We start from the raw sequence: 10,542 nt of genomic DNA, 5'->3' as shown, positions 1-10,542 counted from the left end.
TGGGCCTGGAAGCAGCAATCAGACAGCACTATGGTTTTACTTCACTATTTCTACTTGATAAACCTATTTTCTGTATCTAACAGGAACTCCTCCTCCAACTTCACAAAACTCTCACAGGGAAGGACCTGTTTATGGCGCTTCAAAAATCCTTCTCAATTTACCATCTTTCAAGAACTGAGATTTTGGTTTTTACATTTTTAAAGTTGTTTTGTTTTTTTTTTCCAAATCTCACTCCCAAGGTAACAACACAGTACATTTGTGTTTTTACTGAATGATGCCAATGGTCTGTTTTAAGTGAAAGTTGTCCTGCATAAATTGGAAGTGTACTACATCATCTCACACATAAACCCATAAACAATAAAAAAATTAGCCCACTAACATTTCCACCAAACAATGTTCAAATGGAATTCAGTACATTTTGTCTTTCATTCGTTGCTGATAGAAAACTCAAGTTCACCAGCCCGCTGTTTGCTAGTGCTGATGCTAGGTGACCGGTCTTCAATTCTGTGTTACCACCCTTGCTCTTTTAAAGGTTGAAATTACTTCAGCACACCTTTCATTCTTTGGAATTCTGTTTTCCAAACTTTAATTAAAAGTAATATTGTGGTTCAAAGATTTGAATCTCCACTACTAAAGGCATACCTAAGTCCCTAGCTCAGATCATGCATAGTAATATAAGCCCCACTGTTCAGCGTTAGCTCTCTAAAGCAGGTTGTCTACAGCCACCCTACACAGCATTTTGTCATGGGTCACTGCCGATTCTTAGGTTATTATCATTTTTTGCACTTTTTCTTTTATTCAAAGTATATTTGAATAATGAGGGCTGTAGAGTTTCTATAGAATGGAACTATAAGCATGCAAAAGTAGATGGGAGTGTTTGAAAGTGAAAAGCGTTGGGGAAGAATGCACCCAACCTGGTGCAGCTGGCTGGGAGCAGTCCCTGGAGTACAGTGTGCCCACAACAGCATGCAAGTTCATCTCAGAGGGAACTAGCTGATTGACTTAAAAAGCAAGTCTAGGATTGAACCAGTATTTGCTCAGCTGGAGACCAGCAGGTGGGAAAAGAACATTAGCTGATAATGTACAAGCACTTATCATGGATACTGTTCTATTAGGTCAAGTGCCTTGGCCTAACCATCATTCCGCTTTTTTTTTTTGTTAACAGACTTCTTGGTTAACGTAATTGCCTAAGAAACAAAATCTCCCTAATGTTAACATGGAGACTTCGGGGTCATATGTTTGTCTCTTTGTTCTAGTACTCTACAATCTCCTGTAAAGTTATTTTCTTACTTAAGTTTATATTTCTAAAATATAATTATATAATTACAAATGTCAGTGATCCTGGAAGTTATCTAGAATGCCATACTCTTTGCAGGACTGGATTCATTATTGTGCTTAAGCTCTCCCAGCTGTGCTATATGTGACACTAAAGATACTCAGTATAAGAATGACAAACTGTAAGTAGAAGGCAGGACTGCATTTTATTCACAATCACTGAAAAGGAATGGGAACAAACAATCAGTTCCTGCCACAGGTCACCAGTTGCACTCCACAGTCTTTACTACGTCATGTGCTGCTTGACCTATTCATAATTAACCTCGAACAAGGGACAAAGCCACAAAATTTGCCAATGATAAAGTTAGTGATGGTAGTAAGACTACTAGCAAACTGTGAAGAACTGCAGGAAGACATGTAAGACGGATTAGGAAATAAAATGGCAGATACAATTCAGCATAGATAAATAAAAAAAATATACACATGGAGATGAACAACCATAGTTTCACATATGAAACAATAGCCCCTGAGCTATTACCACTCGAGAGAGATCCTGCGGTTACAATAGATAATGCCATGAAAACAGCTCAGTTCAAATCAAAAAAGCAAGTCAAGTATTAGGAATTACTAGGAAAGGAATAAAGAACAAGAAAGTAAACAGGCCAGTACTTAACTACATGGTTAATGCTGCATGCAGTTTATAAATACAGAAGCTATTCTATGCCTTTAGTCAGCCAAAGAATATGTTAACTAACACGTTTCAGTTTAGAAAAGAGGAAATTTAAAGGTGAGTATGTTATACATCTGCAGAATCATGACTGGCACAAGCATGATCTGTAAAGGTTTATTGTGCAGGGAACATTAAATTAAGCAAGTAAAAATCACGTTCAAAATAAACAAGAAGTGGCAATTCTGCATGCAACAGACATCAATTGATAAAGGCTGCTGTTATTCAGGAAGCGTATATAGTCCAAGGGAAACTGGGCAAGTACTGGAAAAAGAAGCATTGGGGATTACTAAATAGACAAACCATATGATGTTCAGGAAAGCCTGGAATAGAAGACACTTGGAAGCTGGGACAACACAGAAGGAAAAGAACCAAATGTGCTTGCATTGTTCTTATCCTTCCTCAGGCATCTGCTTTTGACTACAAAAGAGGCTATTGTGTCAGAAAAACCTTTGGTCAGAACCTGTATAGTTTATCTTTTCAAGAGTTCCAAGAGCATGTAAGTAAGGAGCATGGAGGAAAAGCACGTGCTCTTTGCTTGGCTTCTTACAGTTACATGTAGCAGAAGGTGGTACGTGTTACAAACGCAGCCAAGGCTTCTCAGCCATCAATGCCAAGTCTGAGCGCTCACGTTCACACAGTGGGGATGCTAACAAAGTGACAGACTTATTTTACAGCACAGAAACATTTCCAGTATGAAACTTCCTACTAGAGGGATCTTCTGCTTTTCTTACCAGGAAGAAGAAGAAAATATTCCTTGTATTTGTTCTGGATGGTACCTCAAATCACAAGCGATCGGGAGTTCTGTTATACCAATTCCTAAGCATGTTTGTTCCATCCGGTATTTTGAAAGAAACTTTGCCAATTATGCTGAGGAAAAGTATATAGACTTTCTAGGTAACCACAGATCTGCCAATTTTAAGAAACATCTCTTCCCTGCTTTCAGCCCAAATATGCTGAATATTCAACCTTGTAAGGTTTGCATTTCATTTTGTCAATATGAACTATTATGTTGAACCAATGTTACCATTTAGTTCCATGTAATAATGAAAGCGATGAATTTTTAGTTTTATATCCACCAAATTAGGTTTTTGAATGTCAAAAACATGCCCTGCTTCTATAATCCTGCATGACAAATGGTCTACCAGCAAGTGTCTAAGTACATAAAACCAGTAAGTTTATGGCTGGTAAAACTGTAGGTGCAACTTACTGGACAGATGAAGAATTACACAGAAATTGTTCTCATATTGCATTTGCAAGCTGGTTTTAAGCATTTCAAGGATATAGAACCAAAACTGAAATCAAGCTATTAAGTTAGAAAAACCCCTGGAAATACATAAATGCAAAGAAATCAAGAGAGTGACATTCAAGGGAATTCATCAGAATTCCTGTATTGCCCTCTGGCAATGGAGGAAAAGAAAAAGCACCAGCAGAAACATGCACTTCAATAGGATTTCATAATTATTTTGGGCACACTTGCTATAGTTTACACAAAATATTCAGAGTTTAAGTTTTGCAAGTGAGAACTCACAGACTTAGATGTGGCTCCTGAAAACAGCAAGAATGCTCCCTCGTCTTTTCTCATTTTTGACATGTAGCACTGAGTCTAGATGAAGTTAAGTAGAAGACCTAATTGCTAATTTGTGTTGATCTGACCCGGTTACTGACTTTTCAGATTTCCTAGGATAAATTTCATTGTTGATATCTTTTCATACTAGGGATACCTTAATGTTTTCAAAAAACATTACACCCAGTATGCAAGAGTTATAAACCTGAAGTTACAACACCAACTTACAAAGGATTTTAAGTGTTCATATGAGTGAGAAAACTGATACCACTTAAAAGTCTCCCAGCTTGGTTACCCAGAAGTTCACAGCATCCTCCTGGAATGATTTTTTGTCCAGGCTAACTGTAAATAATGGTAAGTGATTCAGTGTAATATAAATATTTTTCTATTCTCTCTGCCAGCAATATGAAGTATTTAGCCTCCTTGATCACTTTTTGTAGAGCTATGACCTAGAGTACATATGATGTAAACTCTTAAAGTAGAAAGAATTTTCTTTCTCCTCACAAATATAAAGTTTGGCTTCACTAAGATTTCAGGTTCATTTCCAAATGTGCTCCACCTTATTAACCTTGGAGGTTACTTTAGGTCCTATTAACACAACACCTTGAAACCATACTAACAAAAAACTGAAAAAGCTTAAACAGCAGCAAATGCAGAATACACAAGAAACCATCTTCATCTGAAGTAGAATTCCTGGATGCAAGGATATTTACTGGAAAGTAACATGATAAACAGTTTACTGTATATACTAGAAACACTTGATTTGGCATTAGTCAAGATTCCTAGCATTGAATGAGAAGACATTCCTATACCAAATGACTTTTTAAAGACTCATTGATTCCCATCAACAAAATCCAATACTTCTCCTATATGCTTTGACTAGGAAGTAACAATATAGCCTTAATATTTTTAGGCCTAGTAGTCAGAATAACAAATGTAGCACCTGAACTCTGTAAAATACTCTATGTAATCTAGAATTTAAATTTACAAACATTTCTGCATGGATAACTGAAGTTCCTTTGTTATCTAAGTTAAAAACACTTTTTCCAGCAATTTGAATCAAAAGGACAATTCATTACCTACATTATCAAAAGTGCTTTATTTCTTACTTTCAGACTGAGACTTAAGTCACTACCCTTACTCTAATTAAAATAAAGTCAGGATGGGCTTCATTCCTATCTGGTCCATAAAGCAAAACTAGAATTGCACATGTAGTTTTTCATCAAAGCAAGAGATAAAACCAGGATATATTAGCACTTCTAAAGGATGCATTAACAAGCTATACTCATAACAATATTCTTTGCTACACACTAGTAAGTTCAGCAAGTGTGCAGTATCTGACATGGCTTAAAAACCACTGGATGCCAAAGAAGAGCAATTGCATTATATTCGCAAATAGTTCACAAAAATATCAAGCAATGAGATTACTGGTGAACTTATTAAAAAACTTTTCAAAGCTATTCTGTACATCATCCCTTTCAAGAAGAGTACAGAAATATTCTGAAACCTTTGCACACACACTTGTTTCACTTTTTTCTGAATAGTGGTAATCTTCAAAGCCTCTGTTAACTTTAACTTGGCATTCTCATGCAGAAATCTTCTCCCATGTCAGCCTGTCATATTTTCAGCAGCCTAGAAACAGAGAAAAACATTTATTGCAAGTCACCAGAAGCAGACACAATGTAGATTAAATTTAGTCTCTTCTTGTAACTATTTGAATTTACCTAGAGAACTTAAAAGTCTAAAAATAAGCTATTTATGAAAATTATAATATGGGTAGTGTTCGTCTCTAATGAATACTTTTTAAAATAATGCTGTCGACTGCCATTATCTTTATTAACATAGCCATTACTGTTTGCTTGTGTTAAATTGTATACCCTGTGTCTGAGCAGCTTGTATCCTGTACATTTTACCCTAATGCTTTCAAGAAGTGCTTGAAAGCATGATTTTTTTTTTCCTTTGGAGTTTACTTCTTTATACAATTCCTAGTGATTATTACTCTCACGCATACAGATAAATTATTGACACAAAACTTAGAAGAATGACACTAATCCTAACTGCATTAATCACACTGCCAATTATTTGATCAAGGTCATCAGTAAATAGTTTTATTACTGAATAACTCAAGCCAGCCTACAAGGTACAGCTGTTGGAGACACATTGGTAGATTTTAAGCCAGCTATGGGACAAACAGGCAAAGGATAGCAACAGGAATGATAAACCAGTAAAAGCAAAGTAAAACAGTCCTCAATTACTTATATAAGCAGTTAAACATATGTGCACATTTAAGCATGTACACAAATATAAAATATGCATAAGCATGAATATAGAAAATGTTAAGTTAAAAATGAAGTAAAAAATTGGAAAACCGATGGAAAAATAGCCCTGACTAACACTGATCTAGTCAAAAATCTATAAGTTGAATTTTCTAAGAATCAGAATGCAGTCTTCCAGAACAGAGATAGGCAGGCTAGATATAGGTTTCCCCTATAGGTTTTCCCATATAATCAAATATAAGATACAGTGGAAAAATCATGATGTTTAGGTAGACAGTAAAGAATGAAAATCCTTTAAAAGTCAAGTGAGGATTTTTTTTTTTTAAACCATAGCTGCCCTCTCTACTAGCTAAAGAGGTAAATGCCAAATTCTGAAAAGCCCTGTATATACACACACCATGAAATCCCCTCTTGTTTGTCTTCGGAGAGATTCCAAGCATAGGTTAATGTGGTAAAAGCAACATCTGAAGATTACATTAGCAAGCTGCATGTACCCATTTACAAGTACTGCTGCACACTATTAGGCCTGAGGTTGTACAAATGAGGTGATATGGGTTAAAGGAGAAAGTAGCAATCCATTTTCATATGATGCAGATAGGGGGGAAAATGGTGGCTACAAACACCCAAAATAAAGATCTGTGGGTTTTGGTTGTTGTTTTTTTTTTCCTTCAAAAGAGTTAATCTAATTATTTCTGAAAAGATTTTATTCGTACCATTTCTTGCTTCATATTCCATTCAGTTGTATTCATTGCCTTTTCTATGGAACAGTTCATTTCCTTGATTTAAAAATGAGTCATATCTTAAAATACAATTTACAAATTGAAGTATAGCAAGTTGAACATACATCTGACTCTTAAAAACAATTCTATAAGCTTTTTAAGCAAAAGCATTACCTTTAGAGCTTCTGTAGCCTTACGCAGTTCTTTAATAACAGATGATAATGCTTCTGGATTTATCCCCTGTTCACAAAGCCGCACACAAATAGACAATGTCTCCATATCCAAGCCAGTGTTTAATATTCTTGAAATCTCAAACAGAACTGCAACAGAAAAAACAAAAGCACTTTAGTCCCTACAGACTATGACATTTCAATGATCAAAAATATTATTCATTAACATTTAATTTCTACAGTAAAGCCTGTGAACATGGCAGCTGTGGAAAGGTCTTGCAGTCTGAACCTCAACAACAGCATTCATGTTCAGCTTTCCAGCATAAGCTAGAAGCCACAGCTTCTAACATAAATACCATGCTTTTCTGGTTCAGTGACTTAATACTGGATAATGGATTTTGAAAAGTAAAAAAAATGAGTGAAGAATTCAATAACTAACATGCTTACCAGTTATGTAAAAGGTAGGCCATAAGAATAACCCGTGCTTTTGAACTCCAGATACTGATGAACTCCTACTAAAACATACTGGAAGCACATTCTTAAAGAGAATGTCAGGAGTTTTCTAACCACCTCCTTCCATAACTAAACCTGGCTTCAGGTCTAACATTAACACTGGTTTAAGGATAAGGATTATCCGATTTTTACATGACCCAAGCCAAGAGCAGTGCCACACATCAGTATGAAACCTTTTGTAGAAGGAGATTCCCGTCAGCTTTGTGCAGAAACAAAGATCGATCTCTCTCCCCTTCCAAACCTTCCCTGGAAGGCCCCTTTTCTTTGTTTCTCATAAACAGTTTGTTTTATATATATATATATATGTATAACAAAACAACTCACTGAGATTTTATTTCTAGTTGCTACAGTAATCTCCATCCTGAGGCTAAGCCCCTAGCAATACAGGCTGGTTTTGAACAGATGTTGTTCACACTGTTTCTGTAATCAAACCTCCTGCAAGCTAGGAGAAAGTGAAGTAGAAGGTCTTTCTTACCATATAAAAGCAGCCTGGCAAGTGACTACTGTCCACTTGACAGCTATGAAAATATTCTCACTTTGGTATACCAAAGACACAGCTGCAGCACACCTTCAGAGTCACACTCACCCAGGCCAAGACACTAAAGGCTTAAGGGATCCGGTCAATTCCACTGAAGTCACAGGGAAATGTCAGATGCTATGAAAAAAATCCCTCTAAGAGTAATAATACACTCAAAGCCCACACAAGTAGGTTGGATTAAGAATACACGCAAGTTTAAGACATGAAAGAATTTTGTCAGACCAAAGCCCTAACTACAAGCCACAAGGGGAGCTTCCTTCTCCACAACAAGGCTTTCTGTTCCCACTGGCTTGGAAGCAAATCGTTCCAAACACATTACACATGCCCACCCTGTCAACATGAAAGCATTTTCAATAGCCAGATAAAGCAACAACAAATTGATGCATTGGCAATAAAATGCCATCGAACATTAAGAGCTACAAAACTAAGAAAGACCGACAGCTTTCCAGAAATAAATGATTCTTACTTCCTTTTACCATTTAAATTTTATCATAAAATTTACTAAGCATGTGACGTATTTGAAGGCAGAGCAGTAAATCTAACTAAAGATAACTTCCAATCTGCCATGCCAGCAAGAGCTGTGGTCACTCATTTCTAACAGAAAATATCTTTAGGTGTTGAGGCAGCATCTTTGGCAGAGAGACATAGCGGTTTCTCCACAATCTGAGCTCTTAACAACAATTCTGCAGAGAACAGCTGCTAAATATTTATATCTGACATTCTAGATTAAGCATTTTACTTTTCTAAACTACTGAAGATATAAAAGAACACTTTTTTTAATACCAACCTATTTGCTTCCATTAGGCACCTATTTCTTCTGCAGTAAGTTAAGACGCCACACAGATTTCATGTTCTATTTAAAAAGGTCTAAAAAAAGTACCCTACAAATATTTTTCTAGTAATTATGATGGGCCCTCATCAAGAAAAATCTAATTACATGGACACAGCTATCATAGTGCTTTACATTTTCAGTTACTTCACCAAAGCACTTTAAATAAATATTCTTATAATGGAAATTTCAAAAGATTAATGTTATTTTGAACAGTAAAAAACCCAAAACAATTTATTTATTAAGTGTAGTAAAAGTTCAAACATGAGGGTATTTCTAAGACTCTGCTTAAGTAAATCTTTAAAGATCAAGTGTAGTATTAAGTTAACGGAAATTTGTTTTCTTCTACAAACACCTGCCCTTAGGAAGAGATTAAATTATGAATGTCTATCCTAAATAAAATACACACATTGTTACACAGGAAGCCTGGGCTTCTAAATCTGAAGGCTAATACACTTTCCGTAGCAGTTCTCAAGAGCCTTACTTTGTCCTTAAATCCACATATCATTCCTCCCATCTAAAACATTCCTGCAGAAGTGGAGAGAGGGTAGGTGTTAAGTACAGTTACGAGAACTTAGAATCACTGTCCTTCCCAAACAAACCTCTCTCCAGCTGCACAGAAAGGTCTTATCCTGTTGAAGCATCAGAGCAGCCATAATAATCCTGCCAGTCCTGCCCTGCCTCCAGCAGCAGGTCAGAGTGGGTAGATCAGTGGCTGAAAGACTCATTTTTACACCAGTTCAACTCATGAAGGTCTATAGCTAAGAAATCCTTATGCGACAGTAGCCATAACTATAATACAAAGGAAGATGGTGAGAAAATAATAAACAGAAAGCAATACCCCCCTGAACACTCTCCCAAGCCTCTAGTCCCTCATTAGGGCATTTCCAGAGAAAGTCTTCACATTTAACAACTCCCAGGGGATCTTCTGGCAGCTTTCCACTCTGCCTGAAATCCGTATAAGCTTTTGGCATAGCCATTCCATGGAATTCAAGAGTTTCACACTACACTTTGCTAAGAAACACCTCCTGAACCTGCCAGCTTTGATTCCTCATAGTCAGGCTGGAAGAGAAAGTGAACACCTGATCTTAACTCACCCTGCTCACATTTCTCACAGCTTATAAATCTCAAATATTTCCCACTACTCCCAGTGCCACTTCTCTCACATTCCCCATCCCACAACAGTGCCAGGTTTTTTGTATCAGAAATTATTCTAATTCTGTAATACTGACTGCACTTCTCAAAACTTTTTCACTGTGGTTTGTTTTTTTTTAGTAATTTACTTTGGTTTTCTGACATGAGCAGCCCACAGGAACAAGATATTGGGGTTAAGATCAGTTCAGGTGCTGCCACTTGCAGCACCACAGGGTTGGTCCAGTTTAAATCGAAGATGCGCAGAGCCAGGTAACATAATTTGCCTTAATTATTTCAAATAATGAGAAAGAATAACAAATACATATATTTATAAATATTAAAAAATACCGTTATTCTAAGTTAAATGCTTAGCAGCTCATTAAAAAAACAAACAAGAAAAGTCACACAAGGTCCAAAGACACCAGCACTACACGCATATTTGAAGTGCTTCAGACATTAGGCGTTACGTGAAGTAAAAAGAAATTGCTATGCGCTAAATCCTTCAGCAACTGCAAACCGCAACCCTCTTCGCAGGGGAGGCGCCCGTGACAACTAAGAACCGGCTCAAGGCCCCGCAGCCTGCCGAGAGGGGCGAGGGCAGGAGCGCCGGGGCAAGACCTGCGCGGAGAGGCCCGAGCCCGACCCGGGGCTGCCACCCCCCGTCACGGCACGGACCGCTCCCGCCACCCACCGTCCATAGTCTCCCGCACGGCGTTGAGGCTGGCGGCGTTGCTCGCCATGGCGACCCCGCGCCGCCCCTCACCTCCCACCCGGAAGCGGAACAAGCCCTCCGC

At 37.4% G+C, this 10,542-nt stretch overlaps 1 protein-coding gene across 1 annotated transcript; it reads right to left on the bottom strand.

Moving 5' to 3' along the window:
* Positions 1 to 1,462: 1,462 nt before the first annotated feature.
* MZT1 (mitotic spindle organizing protein 1) lies at positions 1,463 to 10,529 on the bottom strand. The gene is made up of 3 exons (XM_009463891.2): positions 10,440 to 10,529; positions 6,739 to 6,884; positions 1,463 to 5,201 (listed from the first exon to the last, which is right to left on the bottom strand). Exons 1-3 carry the CDS (start codon positions 10,486 to 10,488, stop codon positions 5,178 to 5,180), a joined length of 219 nt encoding a protein of 72 aa, XP_009462166.2. The 5' UTR covers positions 10,489 to 10,529; the 3' UTR covers positions 1,463 to 5,177.
* Positions 10,530 to 10,542: the final 13 nt, after the last annotated feature.

Source organism: Nipponia nippon, unplaced genomic scaffold, assembly GCF_047370975.1.
Source record: "Nipponia nippon isolate SJK-2023a ecotype South Korea unplaced genomic scaffold, ASM4737097v1 scaffold_2, whole genome shotgun sequence".
Classification (NCBI taxonomy): domain Eukaryota; kingdom Metazoa; phylum Chordata; class Aves; order Pelecaniformes; family Threskiornithidae; genus Nipponia; species Nipponia nippon.
The sequence above is the reverse complement of the archived record's forward strand: the minus strand, read 5'-3'. Positions and strand labels throughout refer to the sequence as shown.

Bases quoted from the DNA above. Each gene is read 5' to 3' on its own strand.
- MZT1 (XM_009463891.2), bottom strand. From the start codon at position 10,488: ATGGCGAGCAACGCCGCCAGCCTCAACGCCGTGCGGGAGACTATGGAC. The intron at 6,885-10,439 runs GTGGGTGGCGGG...TTTCTGTTGCAG, and splicing joins CGTGCGGGAGACTATGGACG to TTCTGTTTGAGATTTCAAGA. The intron at 5,202-6,738 runs GTAATGCTTTTG...CTCTGTTTCTAG, and splicing joins AGGCTACAGAAGCTCTAAAG to GCTGCTGAAAATATGACAGG.